This window comes from Bos javanicus, chromosome X (genome assembly GCF_032452875.1).
Source record: "Bos javanicus breed banteng chromosome X, ARS-OSU_banteng_1.0, whole genome shotgun sequence".
Taxonomy (NCBI): domain Eukaryota; kingdom Metazoa; phylum Chordata; class Mammalia; order Artiodactyla; family Bovidae; genus Bos; species Bos javanicus.
The window spans coordinates 140320739-140335630 of record NC_083897.1 but is presented as its reverse complement, the minus strand read 5'-3'; the positions used below and the strand labels follow the sequence as shown (position 1 = coordinate 140335630).

The window sequence follows — 14892 nt, the reverse complement described above, 5'->3', positions numbered from 1 at the left end:
GACCCCATGGACTGTAGCCTGCCAGGCTCCTCTGTCCGTGGAATTTTCCAGGCAAGAACACCGGAGTGGGTGGCCATGCCTCCTCCAGGGGATCTTCCCCGCTCCGGGATCGAACCTGAGTCCGCTGCACTGGCGGGAGGGTTCTCTTCCAGTGGGCCACCCCGGAAAGCCCACAGCACGTGCCAGCATCCTCCAACGTTTCTAATGAGTCCCTCGGAGCCTTACCAGGAAGGGCATCTTCCATGTTCTCAGGGAAGAGGAGAACGCTAGCGCGCCCCCTGGCAGGCTGAGTGAGACCTGCCGCTCAGAGCCCCAAGCGCGCTCCGGGGACCTCACCTGGCATGAGCGCGGCCGTGGGGAAGACCTCCTTCAGCTTGGCCTGGCTCACCTCCACCAGCTCCTCCGCGGACATCGGAAGCTGCAGCGTGTCTCTGATCAGCTGGGCCGCCTCCAGCGCCTTCTTGCCCATCACCAGAGATTTCACGTCCCAGCTGTACTTCTTCCCGTAGCGCCCGCAGATGTCCTCAAACACAGCTGAGTAGAGCCGCTCGGTATCTGCGGAGACGAGGGGGCCGAGATACAGCGGCGTTGAGGGATGTGTTCACGGCGCGCAGAGCCCGCGTTCAGAGCAGACAGCTCTCGGGAGGGGGCCCGTGGGCACAGGGGAAACGCTGGCGGGTTTGGAGGCTCAGACGGTGCCCCGGCGGCCTGCCCTCTGCTGCGCTGGAACCTTACAGGGTGGGAGGGAAAGGAAGTCTGTGCGCAGCTGCGTCCAATGCCGCGCTCCTGTGGACCGTGGACCGCCAGGCCCCTCTGTCCGTGGGATTCTCCAGGCAAGAATTCTGGAGTGGGGCCCTCCCTGGTGGCTCGGTGGTGAAAGAATCCGCCTGTCAACGTAGGGAACACGGGTTCAATCCCCCATCTGGGAAGATCCCACCTACCTTGGAGCCACTAAAGCCCTGAGCCACCACTAACCGAGACTGGGCTCCAGAGCCCAGGAGCTGTAACTTCCTGAGCCCTGTGTCGCAACTACTGAAGCCCGCATGCTCTAGAGCCTGTGCTCGGCAGACAGAGCCCACGGCAGTGAGAAACCCACGCACGGCATCTACACGGAGGCCCCCCCGCTCTCCGCAACGAGAGAAAAGCCTGCGCGGTAACAGAGCTAGTACAGACAAAAATACATTATTTAGATTAAAAAAAAGAATACTGGAGTGGGTTACCATTTCCTCCTCCAGGGGATCTTCCAGACTCAGGGATCGAACCTTCATCTCCCACACTGCAGGCGGATTCTTAACCGCTGACCCACCAGGGAAGCCCCGAAATGTCTGCGTTATGGTTCAACCGTCTTTTCCGTTGACAGGCACATTCTGCTGAGCCTGACCACTACTGAGACTTGGCGTCCTGATGGAGCACCCGCGAGCGTGCACACTGCAGCCTGTGTGCAGGGCCTGCACCGCGAGGGACCGACCGAGTGCTCCGCGACCCCTGCAATCACTCCGGCGGGAGCGGGCGGACGCGGGTGCGGCTCTGAACGGAGCCCCTGCGTGAGCACAGATGCCCGCCTGCACCTCCCAGGAGGAAGGCACAAGTCCGGTGCTCTCCATTTCCGCCCCCCACCCGCAGCGGTCGGGTCGTGCAGCAGTAGCGGCGGGGGTTCCCTGCAAGGTAACTTGATTCTACACTTTGCGGTGAAGTGCACGGGCCCCGGAGACCACCCCCAGCCACCCCAGCCCGAGGCAGCATCTCCAGGCAGCTGACCTGCCCTTCCCGGCCCGCTCTGCTCTGGTTGGTCCTTCCTGCCTGCAGCCCGCTTCCTAGGAAGGGGCCCTGGACACTTGGCCAGTGGCGGCAGGACCAAGCCTTGGACAAGGAGCAGCAGCACAGAACGGCTTTGCTTTCTCTGCTTTTCAAGGCAAAACCACATATAGCTGCGTATCAAGTACAAACTCACCTTCAGTGCTTTAACTATCTGCTGCTAAGTCACTTCAGTCCTGTCCGACTCTGTGCAACCCCATAGACAGCAGCCCACCAGGCTCCCCCGTCCCTGGGATTCTCCAGGCAAGGACACTGGAGTGGGGTGCCATTTCCTTCTCCAATGCAGGAAAGTGAAAAGTGAAAGTGAAGTTGCTGAGTCTTGTCCGACTCTTAGTGACCCCATGGACTGCGGCCTACCAGGCTCCTCCGTCCATGGGATTTTCCAGGCAAGAGTGCTGGAGTGGGGTGCCATTGCCTTCTCCGTTTAACTATCTGGGTCCTCGCTTTTCTACCATGGGCTGGATATGGGGAGACAGTGGGAGGGGACACCGTAAGAGACACATAACGAGCAGATCCCTTGTAGCTCAGTCAGTAAAGAATCCGCCTACAGTGCAGGAGACCTGGGTTTGATCCCTGGGTTGGGAAGATCCCCAGAAGGAAATGGCAACCCACTCCAGTATCTTTGCCTGGAAAATCTCATGGACAGAGGAGACTGGTGGGCTGCAGTCCATGGGGTCGCAAAAGTCAGACACGACTAAGCGACTAACACACTTAACTTACGAAGCAGTTCTCAGATCTCCATTCTGGTACACACCTGACTGCTCTCGCTCAGGCATGACCCCGGGGTTGGGTGACACGTCCCAGTTTTGGTTCCCTTTCTGGTACAAAGGAAGGTGAGACTTAAAGACAAGTCCTCCTGGGCTCCTTGGTGGAGGAAGCCAGTGTTTGGATCGTAACCTGAGAGGCTCAGATTTCTTCCAGAAGCCCCCCTGCATGTCATCTCTCTGAAGAAGTCCCGGCAGAGAGGGAAGGGCTGGCCCACGCCTCTGGGGGACAATGAGGAGGGGTGGCCGTATCGAATGCTCACTCACATCCCGATTCCCTCAAGACCGGGAGGGCTCTGCAGGTGTGCAGAGGCAGGGCCTGGCAGGCAGCCTGTGTATACTTTTCTTCCAGCAGCTGGGAGAGAGAGACTAACAAGACAGTGCAGGCACTGAGCAAGTGAGAAACTACCGCTGGGTTTGGAAAGCACGCAGAGTGCCAGGAAAAACAGCAGAGGCTGGGCGAGGAGCACCACTCGGGACTCGCCATGAGCCAAGTGCAGGAGGAAGAAATGAGCAAGAGAAACGACAAAGTCTAAAGACGGAAAAGAGCTGTATTCTTTTAAAAGGCGTTACACGCTCTTCCTCTAAAGCTGGTGCTTTTCACTTACAAGGCCTAGAACAGGGGGATTATAAATCTGCAGAAGACTCTGCGGTCACGTAACTCTTCTTCACAATGTAGATGAAAATCACGCCAAACCTTCAGTGAGATAAGCAAGGATCTCAATACATTGTCAAACTCCTCCGATCCGGCCAAGAGTATACCAGCAGACGACAGCATACAACCAATGACAGGGACAGTGCTTTGAAGGGAAAGTTCTCCCAGAAGCCAAAATAAAAAGGAAGCAGTGGGCTTCTCTGGTGGTGGTGGTGTTCAGTCTCTCAGTTGTGTCCGACTCGTTGCAACCCCATGGACTGCAGCACGCCAGGCCTCCCTGGCCATCACCAACTCCTGGAGTTTACTCAAACTCATGCCCATTGAGTCGGTGATGCCATGCAAGCATTTCATCCTCTGCCGCCCTCTTCTCTTCCTGCCTTCAATCTTTCCCAGCACCAGGGTCTTCTCCAATGAAGTCCGTCTTTTTCCTGGTGGCTCAGAGGTAAAGCGTCCACCTGCCAATGCCGGAGAAATGGGTTGGATCCCCGGTCTGAGAGGATCCGACTCAGCCCGTGCCCTACAACTACTGAGCCTGTGCTCTGGGGCCCGTGAGCCGTGAGTACTGAGCCCACATGCGCCCCCACCACGGAAGCCCAAGGTCCCCAGAGCCTGCGCTCTGCAACAAGAGATAGGAGAAACCTGAGCACCACAGCTAGAGAGCAGCCCGTGTTCACCGTGACTACAGAAGAAGAGCCCACGGAGCAAGGAAGACCCAGCACAGCCAGAACTAAACAAGATCATTTAAAAATAAAAGTAAAAGAATAATTCAAAGGAAGGAGCGCACAGCAGCCGTGCCCAACTGTCCCATGCACTCACGGCCTCCAAAGCTCCGGGCTCTGCACCTTGCTCCTGGGTTATTTTTCACGGGAAGCTCGCACGTGGTCTGCAACGAGCCACAGCCACACAGGGTGCTCCCCTCCGCCGGTGTGCTAAAAAAGTACCGCACGTACACCTGGGCCTCAGTCCTGGGGGCAGTAAGGAGAGACGACACTCAGGCAGCAGGTGAACGGGCCAGGTGGGCAGAGACAGGAGGGCACTGGATGCGGGTGTGAACCCAGCCCAGAGGCCCGGGTTTTCCTCACGAGCTGCAGGCTGGGCCCCCAGGTGCTGGGGTGTGCACTGACCTTTAGGGTCCCTGAGCTATTACCACAAAAGGCCTCAGCACGCCTGATCTCCTCTCCACTTTGTCTGGGGCTGAGGTTCCACTGCGAGGTACTGAGTCCAGCTGATCACAGAGGACGCATTTACACGTGTTTACCCCGGCCTCTGAGGACGGCATCAGCATGTGTTTTGCCCTATGAAGACGGGAAGGAGGGAGGGCAGTCCCCGCTTATAATTCAGCTGGACGACCGGGACTTGCATTGTTTTAGAGCGAAACACCCCAAGCAGAGGCTCAGTGACCAGCGTGCAGGGTAAGACCTGCTTCCTCTGCACACCCCGACTGCTTCCTCTGCACACCTCTTCCTCTCCGAACCACATCGGAAGGAAGCAGACATGTCCTCAGCCTCCCTCCCCGACCTGGGGTTTCTTCCAGGTGGGTGGGGGCCACAGGGAGCAGCCTCTGCCTGCAGGCCGGGGTGCTCCCGAGGACTCAGGTGGGGGGTGGCGGGTGCTCTGGGGCCAGCGGCCTGGGTTGGAGGCCTGCTCTGTGGCTGACCAGCAGCTGGGAGCTGGGGACCCGTGCTCAGGGCCCAGGTGGGGCCTTGGCTAACCTCTCTGTACGCTGGGGGTGCAAGAACAAGGATACGCCTACTGGGCGTCTGTGTCACCTGAGCGGGGAATCTGTGCCGAGCCAGGAGCCCTGAGCAAAGCACCGGCTGGAGCCCCTAGGGCAGGAGGCAGGGGCTCCCAGAGGGAGGTTAGGCATCCTCTGGGAGTTAACAGGAAGGCAGTTAAGGATCTGCTGTGAGTTAACAGGAAGGCGACAGCAAGGAGATCCCACCAGTCCATCCTAAAGGAAATCAGTCCTGAATATTCACTGGAAGGACTGAGGCTGAAACTCCAATACTTTGGCCACCTGATGCGAAGAGCTGACTCATTGGAAAAGACCCTGATGCTGGGAAAGATTGAAGGCGGGAGGAGAAGGGGACGACAGAGGATGAGATGGTTGGATGGCATCACTGGCTCAGTGGACATGAGTTTGAGCAAGCTCCGGGAGTTGGAGATGGACAGGGAGGCCTGGTGTGCTGCGGTCCATGGGGTCACAAAGAATGGGACACGACTGAGAGACTGAACTGAACTGTGAGTTAAGAGGAAGGCAGTTAGGGATCCTCTGTGAGTTAAAAGGAGGAGGTTAGGGAGCATCTGTGAGTTAAGAGGAAGGCAGTTACGGATCATCTGGGAGTTAACAGGGGGGGGATTAGGGATCATCTATGAATTAAGTGGAAGGCAATTAGAGATCAACTGTGAGTTAAGAGGAAGGCAGTTAGGGATTCTCTGTGAGTTAAGAGCAAGGCAGTTAGGGATCCTCTGTGAGTTAACAGGAGGGTGGTTAGGGATCCTCTGTGAGTTAACAGGAGGGTGGTTAGGGATCCTCTGTGAGTTAACAGGAGGGTAGTTAGGGATCCTCTGTGAATTAAGAGGAGGGCCGTTAGGGATCCTCTGTGTGTTAAGAGGCAGTTATGAGTTCTGCTTTCTCCCTGTCCACGACAGCTCACACACGGCTCCTGCAATGGCAAGGGCCATATGATCTGAGAAGTTAAGAGTTCCTTGTTCCAAATGTTCCATTAAAAAAAAAAAAAAGGCAGTACCCATTGGGAATCCATTCACCAAAGTTTCTATCACATGTTCCCAGCACATCAGACTAGCTCCACAAATATGTGTTAACAAACTGCCCGACCCAGTACCGACACAGAACGCGGTGTGCCCAACCCCGTAATCCATGTCTCCTTGCAGCCACCTGACCCTCCACAAGCCAACCCTCGCATGTTCCCACTCGCTGGTAGGACCCCACTCCCTAGCTAGCTCCGTTCACCTCTCCCCACCAGGTAATAAATACACAGGGTTTTATCAGGCACCTGTTCCGTGAGACCCACTGAAACAACATATGAGACACAAACATCCTTGCGAGCTTAAATACATACTCAGAGATTGCAGTCAAAGGCTTTCATGTACTCAATGAAGCAAGAAGTAGATGTGTTTCTGGAATTGTCTTGCTTTCTCTATGACCCAATGGATGTTGGCGATTTGATCTCTGGTTCCTCTGCCTTTTCTAAATCCAGCTTCTACATCTGAATGGCTTCACTGACTCAGTGGACATGAGTCTAAGCAAACTCTGGGAGATGTTGAAGGACAGGGGAGCCTGGCATGCTGCAGTCCATGGGGTCGCAGAGAGTCGGACACAACTGAGCGACTAACTGAACAGCAACGGTGACTGCAACTGGAAAGCTCCCTGATGTTTGTTGTCAAAAAAAAAAAAAAAGGAACAGTTACCTGGGGAGGTAGAGGAAGCTTTGCAGAACGAGTGACTGAAAGACAGTATGTACATTGACTGAAAGACAGTATGTACATCAGAGTATTTTTCTCCACTGAGACCCAATGATACGTGGCCCTTTGCTGACCCCAAGGCCCTGGGAGTTCAGGAAGTCCTCTCAGACCTTGGAGTGGTGGCAGACGGTGTGTCAGACGACGCACAGAGGGGCCCGGTGTTCTGGGGAGCAGAGAGAGAAAAGAGGACGAGGAGGTCACGGAGGCTGCCTCCACCAGACAGCGCTCACGGCCACGCCCGGGACACTCTGGTGTTCCCTCCCGGGGCCGCCAGCTCCGCGTGTCATCTGCGCACACGGAAGAGACGGGAGAAGCGTGTCTAGTCCGTGCAGTTTAACCTTTACAGACGCGCTTGCCTGCAAGAGCCAGCAGCTTCCTTGTGTTTAGGAATGTAAGAGACCTAAATGAGTAGTTAACAAGCGTGAAATGATGAGTCCCGGTAATATTTGCTTCAAATTAGGAGCTTGCTTGCTCTCAGAGGTTTTGAGAACAAGTATTTCAGGGTGTGATGGACTGTTTCTTGTGGCTGAAAGCTAGCCAGTTTCCAACTGCGAAGGAGTAATAATAAACACAACTCTTTTAAATGAAGATTGGTAATGATTTAACTGAGTGATCTTTTCTCAAGTGAGTTTTGATTAGCATTTAGTATGGTTCAGTGGAACTATCAACCACCTCCTCTAACAGATGTGGGTATGAGTCAAGAATTATTTTCTTTTTTTCTCGCATAATCCGTAATAAAGTTTAAGAAAATCCATCAGCACGTCATTTCGTAGGGGGCACAGCGGGTCCAAGGACAGCGGCTGGGCACGAGGGTGGAGGACTCAGGAACGGTGCCATCCTTCCACCTGGGGCTCCTGAAAAGGACTGGGCCCCGTGGCAGGCTCACGTGTGGGCTCTGGTCACCAACTTACACACCAAAGCGTGTTCAGAAGGCACAGTGGAAGGACATGTTCAGAGTACGTGACCCCCCAACCACGCAGCCCACAAAAAACAGCAATAGGCAATGAACTGACAGTCAGTGATTCTCCAGAAAGGCTCCTCAGAAGGCCAGGAAACCACTACTCGAGTCAGCTTATGGTTTTTGTATCTATTTCTCTGCTCGTTCAGTCAAGTCGCTCAGTTGTATCTGACTCCTCGCATCCGCATAGACTGCAGCATGCCAGGCCTCCCTGTCCATTACCAACTCCCAGAGTCTACTCAAACTCAGGTCCATCGAGTTGGTGAAGCTCAGTCAACAGTATTTTCTATACTTGAACAGAACTTATCAGACCAAAATTTTAACCTGAAGGTGGCATTTAACCCAAGAATCATAGTAAATTTTTACTGTATCTTTTGTTTTGGAAAACATCAAGCAAGATTTGCAAACAGTTGAGTATGCAGTGTGTTTTACACACTTGATTCATTACCCAATCACCAATCCAACTATTTCCTTGGCAATCTTTCTAAATTATGCAAAGTTACTTTAAAATGAGCTGATAGATGGTGATGTGATAACAATTTCCCCCGCCCCCCCAATCCTTAAAGTGATGGTTTATAATCAGGGTGATTTTGCCCTTGGGGGACTTAAAAGACAAGATAAATGTTTGTTTGTGGATCATTTTTTTAATCTGATTTAAAAGACAACTGCATAAAATTATAATTAGAAATCTCTGCTGATGGGCACGTAACATATGTAAAGACGCAATGCACAGCATGTATAAAGAGGGAACCTTTAGGACAGTAACACCACAAAGGAGGGGAGGAAAGGCATACACAGCAGCCACGTGTTTGTATACTATTTAAACTACGCGGGTATTAATGCAAACTAGATGGTGTGAGTTGGTAACTGTGATACATAGAGCAACCACTAAGGAAACAACTAAAAAACAAAAGAAGGTCAGAGAAATAAAACAGTTAAAATGTACACAAGAAAATACCTACTTACCATAAAAGAAGCCAGCGATGGAGGAAAGGGGAATGGAGGAAAGGGAAGGAAAGGAAAAGACACAGATGTGTTTCTTTTCTGGATCCCACAGACACATGGAAACATAAGGACTGCCCTTCCGCGACTTACCTTCTACGTCCACCCATGTTGCAAAGGGCCGCATTTCAAACTAATATAAACAGACACAGTTCAGAGACTATTTCTACCCCAGGGCAGAGGGCTGGGGGAGACACAAAACAGATGAAGGAGACTGAGAGGTGTTCACTACTAGCAGTAAAGTAAGTAAGTTACAAGAATGTGAAGTGCAGCACAGGAAATAACGACATTTTATAACTTTACATAGAGTGCAGTCTATACAATTATCAAATCCCTATGCTGTACACCTGAAACAATACTGCCAGTGAACTAACCCTGCAATAAAAAATGTGGACAGAGCAAAGTCTTCTCTACAGCAGAATGCTAGTTAATAAATACAGACTGATGGTGTGTGATCAAAAAAGAAAGAGAAAACAAGTAAGATAACCATATAGGTAAATCCTTTATCAATAATGGCATTATATGTAAAAGGTTAAATACAAATTAATGTATTATATAATGGCAGAAAAGATTAAAAATGAAAAACCACATGACCCAATTATATACTGTCTACAAGACACACTTTACCAGGAAAGGTGCAAAAAGCTTGAAAGTAAGAGGATGAAGATTAAATGCACAAGGTAACCAAAGAAAGCCACACTGAGCACATTAAACAAGGCAGACTTAAGACAAATGTTTCTACTAGAAACAAACAAACAAAAACTCAATAGAAGCATTGTATAAGGAGAAAGGGGTAATTTTATGAAGAAGATGCGACAACTATAATCATGTAAGAAACTCACAACAAAGTCACAACACCTAAAACAAAAACTGACCAAACTGAGGGAAGAAACAGGTGTCGACCACAGTAGCTGGAAACGTTTAACGACACAGTTTCAATGACGGAAAGAACAGCTGGACTGAAAATTCACAAGGAACACAAGACTGGATTTAAACCTCTACAGGTAAAACTCTATAGCTGAAGACTATAGATAACTACTGCTGCATACAACTTAACTACTTAAATACCATAAACCAACTGAATTTTATGACACTATGGAAATGCTCCACCCAAACATTACAAAACAATGTATTCTTCTCACACTCACAAGGAAAGATGATAAGCTAGGCCATTAAACAAGGCTCAATACATTCACAAAGGATCAAAATCATGCCAAGTATTTCCCTGATCAACAATGGAACAGAATGAGAAATCACTTACAGAGGGAGAGCCTGGGAAATTCACAACTCTGTGGAAGTTAAACAAATACACACCTAAATGGTGAGTGGTGAAAAGGTAAAATTACAAGGGATTTATAAGATAGGCTGGGAGGAAGTAAAATACAAATGCAACACACCAACAGGTGTGGCATTTAACAAAAGCAGTGCTTGGAGGGAAGTGGAGGGCTGTAAATGCCTGTAATAAAAAAAGGATGGTGAAGCACTGAAGGGCTTGAAGACAAGGAAGGAAGGCAGGGTGCCTCTAGAGGCTGGCAAAGCAAGACTCTGCCCTGGAGCCTGCTACAGAGGGAACCAGCCCTCGACTTCAGCCCAGGGAGACTGGTCTTGGACTTCTGACTCCAACAACCACGAGAAAGGGCATCTGGGTTGTTTTTTAAACCAGTGAGTTTGTGGCATTTTGTTACAGCAGACCCAGGCAACTAACACACACTAACTAAAATCCACTAATCCATCCATCCACCCACTTGTCCACCCATCCATCCATCCACCCATCCAACCACTAATCCATTCAGCCATTCAACCACACACTTATCAATCCATCAATACATCCATCCACCCACCCACCCACTCATCCACTAATCCATCCATGCACCCACTTGTCCACCCATCCACCCACTAATCCATTCAGCCATTCATCTACCCATTATCCATCCATCCATGCATCCACCCACCCATCCATTCACTAATCCATCCATGCATCCACCCACTGATCCATTCAGCCACCCATCCATGGACACTTAGGTGGTTTCTGTTTCCTGCCTGTTATGAACTGTAACAGTGGGAAAGACACCCTGTTTTAAGGGGAAACCTCTATCACTCGCCATGTCACTGATGTCTCCTCGGGGATCACAGCCCTGAGTCACGCGCCTCGACCCTCCGTTTCTTCCTAGGCAACCTCACCTTCATCACTGCCCTCACCTGGAGGATTCTGATGAGCACCGGATGAACTGACATGTGAAGAGCACTGAACGCCATTCTGGAAACTCACAAGATTTGTTTTTCTCTGGAAACATCCCAGTCTTTGCAGATGTGATGAAGTGAAGGGTCTGAGATGAGGTCCTCCTGGATGAGGGAAAGCCTAAATCCAATGCCAGGGCCCTCATAAGGGACAGATGACCAGAAACACAGCAAGAGCCACAACTCCTGAGCCTGCACTCTAGGGCCTGGGACCCACCACTACTGGGCATGTAGCTGTGAACTACCGAAGGCCGCATGTCCTGGAGCCGATACGCTCTGCGTTAAGAGGAGCTACCACAATGAGAAGCCTGCACACCGCAACCAGAGTAGCCCCCCCCCCCCGTCACCGCAAGTGGAGAAAGTCTGTGCACGACAACAAAGATCCGGTGCAGCCGAAAAGAAAAGAACGTGCAGGCTGTCACCAAAGTGGGTCTGAAGAAGCTGCATAAAAGACTGACAGAGAACAGGAGTTCTTTCAAGGTGTCGCCCTGAATTCATGTGTTGAGTGGGGTCTATCCATCAACCCCTGCTAGCTCGGGGGTCATTTGAATGAAACACTTCACCTTGAAACCCAGAGACGTGCAGTTTTTTAAAGCCCTCCTTTCCCACCCAGATCAACAGCTTCCACTTCTTTTCAAGACCTTCCTTCAGTGGCTGCTCCTGTTATCCCAACATTTTCATCCTTGCTGTGGGTACAGTGGACTGAATTCCCCATGGACTGGATCACGCGTGGTGTATGCACTGGTACGGAGGCAGCGCCAAAAGCACTTTTAATTTAGTACAGTGCAAAGCGCTGTGGGATCTAGCAAGAGATGGAGAAAGGTAAAAAAAGGATGCAGTTCTTCTCCTTTGAAGATACACAAGCCACTGTGTCACTGGCGCTATTTCTTTAGCTGCTCTGTGCGCTTCCGTTTACTTGTTTTTTTGGTGTGGGTGGGGTAGAAGACTGTCAGAGAACCCAACTGGAAAGCGATGACAGGAGGAAGACTGGGGGAAACCACACGGTAATCGTGGTGTCTCAGCTACCAACAACACAGTTCTGGGCGCCCACGGGGTGCCTCCCTGGCGCAGTCTGCCTGGGAGATCTGTCCGACGCCAGTGCAGCTCCCTGACCCCTTCCCAGCATCAAACACCCTACATTTCCGGGGGGGATTCGCTCGCTGCAGCTGCCATGACAACGCACCGAACGCTGGGGGGCTTCAACAACAGGAAGTTACTCTCCCCCAGCCCTGGAGGCTGGAAACCGGAGATGCAGGCATGGAAAGAGCTGGCTCCTCCTGAGGCCTCTCCCCTGGCTGTGCAGACAGCCGTCTCCTCCCGTGTCCCCCCGTGGTGGTCCCCGTGTGTGCCTCTGTGCTGCTCTTCTTTTCTTATAAGGACCAGTCCTAAGGGGTCAAAGTGTGTGTGTGAGTCGCTCAGTCATGTCTGACTCCTGCAACCCCGTGGACTGTGGCCCGCCAGGCTCCTCTGTCCATGGGATTCTCCAGGCAAGAACACTGGAGAGGGCTGCCAGTCCCTTCTCCACCTAAGGGGTCAGGATCCAGCCTAATGCCCTTATTTTACCTACTTACCTCTTTAAAGACCTTGACTCCAAGTACAGCCCCAATCTGAGGCCCAGGGGGTTAGGGCTTCAAAATATGAATTTTGGTGGTGCACACATCAGCCCACAACTCTGAGTTATTGATCTTCACACACACAGCATTTCTGTCAAAGGCAAGGTGTGCGTGTGTATGAGGCGTGCGTGCTAAGTCACCTCCATTGTGTATGACTCTTTGCGACCCCACGGACTATGGCCCGCCAAGCTCCTCTCTCCATGGCATTCTCCAGGCAAGAATACTGCAGAGGGTTGCCATGCCCTCCTCATCAAAGGCAAGGGCAACTGATTAAAAAATATCCTTCTGTGTCTTGTTTTTTTATGGGAAGGGACTAAAGACGGACCCCAGGAAATACGAGTCAATATTCTTTTAAAGAACATCTGCTCACAAAATGGACAGTGGTTCGCACATCTCAGACTTCATTTACTTCTACCCCAGCATTTCTGCAAAGACGAACAAGCAGTCAGGCGTCCTTTCCCTTCCCAAGCAGAGCGCACCTTTTGTGGCCACAGGAGGCGGAGCTCAGTCGGCACAAGTAGAAACTCTCCTGTCCTAGTCCCCCAATCTCAGGGGCTCTGAGAGACGAGGAGACACAGGTGCCCACCCTGTTTGCAAACGCCAGGGCCTTTGAGTCTGCAACTCTGAGGACCCAGAAGTGTCCTCTAGGGACAGGCACAGGCTCCTCAGACGCACAATTAACGCTCATTTTCTGACTCCCACAGGTATACAGCCTTACGCCCATGTTACTCCAAGTCAGACACAGGACATGCAAGAAATCCTTCAGCCATTCACATATCATTTTCATGGCCCTGCCCCCGGGACCTGCATGGACCTGGGAAACCTACTGAACAAATGCAGAATTCTCGTCAGGTTCAAAGATTATGGGATTTAGGTGGAAAACATTCATATATGCCAAGAAATGCAAAAATCTAATCAGCTGGGTGGAAAAACGGTTTCCATAATGAACAGGCAGGCACCTCTGGACTCCCAAAACATTCACAGGCATGTAAAAGGGGAATAAGTTTTTGCAAGTTATTTGTCATTTTGTTATATGTACTCTTTAATGGAATTTGGCCTATTGGGGCAACAATGCTATAAATAAACTTTGAAGTACACACTGAGATTACTAATTTTCACCTGCCCTTTCAAGACAATATTCCTCGTCGTCCAGTGGCTAAGACTCTGTGCTCCCAAAGCAGCGGACCCAGGTTTGATCCCTGGCTGGGGAACTAAGATCCCACGGGCTTCAACTAAAGACTCCACCACATCACAACTAAGACCGCGCACAGTCAAATAATTTCCACAAAGACGACATTATTGGAACTCTACTGGAAGATTCAAGTGAACTTGATGCTCATCTGTTTTATAGATCTCATGTATTAGGCCTTAAAGTGACCACTGTCTATTCAGAAAGGCTTTGTGTGTTAATTCAGAAAAGGGAAGTACTGAACCAGGAAATAAAACGCGCTATAACAGAGCTTCACAAGCAGAAAGGTGTTTAAGTGGATTGAAAAATGTGCAAACGGTCAAACTCTATCATGGCCTCTTAACAGTGATGGTTAGCATCTATCAGAGCTGTGAACCGAACTAGCTCAAGTGAAGTGTTTGGGCCTCCCTGAGGGGTACGGAGGTAAAGAATCTGCCTGCCAATGCAGGGGACGGGGTTCGAGCCCTGGTCTGGGAAGACCCCACATGCCGAGGGCAACTGCCCGAGTGCACTACAACTACTGAAGCCTGCTCACCTAGAGGCTCTGCTCCGCAACGAGAGAAGCCCCACGAGGAGAAGCCCTCCGACCGCAACTAGAGAAAAGCCCACGGCAGTGAAGAACCACCGGAGCAAAAATGTCAGATAAAGAACAAATTTTCAAGAAGACCTCAGATAAACAGAGGGTCACAAGCATCAGGGTGTTTATGTTGATGAAAAAAAAAAACCCGTGTAAGCAGAGTCAAATATCATCCTGTCCTCTTAATAGTGATGGTTAATGTCTACCAGATTTATTAACAGAATAAGCAGAAGTGTTTAAGGGACAAGTACGATTCTGAAACTTTAACAGTTGATAATGCTTTTAATTGGAATGTAACTGCTTTACGGTATTGTGTTAGTTTCTGCCTACAACAGTGTGAATCACCCATGTGCATACGTGTATCCCTCTCTCTAGAGCCTCCCTATCCGAACCCGTGGACTATAGTCTGTGGAAGTCTCCAGGCCAGAATACGGGAGTGGGTAGCCTTTCCCTTCTCCAGGGGATCTTCCCAGCCCAGGAATCGAACCCAGGTCTCTCGCAATTCCAGGCGGACTCTTTACCAGCTGAGCTCCCAGGGAAGCCCAAGAATACTGGAGTGGGTAGCCTATCCTTTCTCCAGGGGATCTTCCCGACC

General features: G+C 50.9%; 1 protein-coding gene across 4 annotated transcripts in view; it reads right to left on the bottom strand.

Moving 5' to 3' along the window:
* Positions 1-14892, bottom strand: part of PUDP (pseudouridine 5'-phosphatase) — a 67102-nt gene that overhangs the window by 34608 nt on the left and 17602 nt on the right. For 2 of the 4 annotated variants that reach the window (XM_061408210.1, XM_061408213.1), the window contains exon 2: positions 337-555. In XM_061408210.1, coding sequence (XP_061264194.1) covers positions 337-555 — 219 coding nt within the window. Of the gene's footprint in view, positions 1-336; positions 556-2569; positions 2922-14892 lie in introns of those variants that run through there. The other 2 variants (XM_061408212.1, XM_061408211.1) reach the window with 2 other exon arrangements.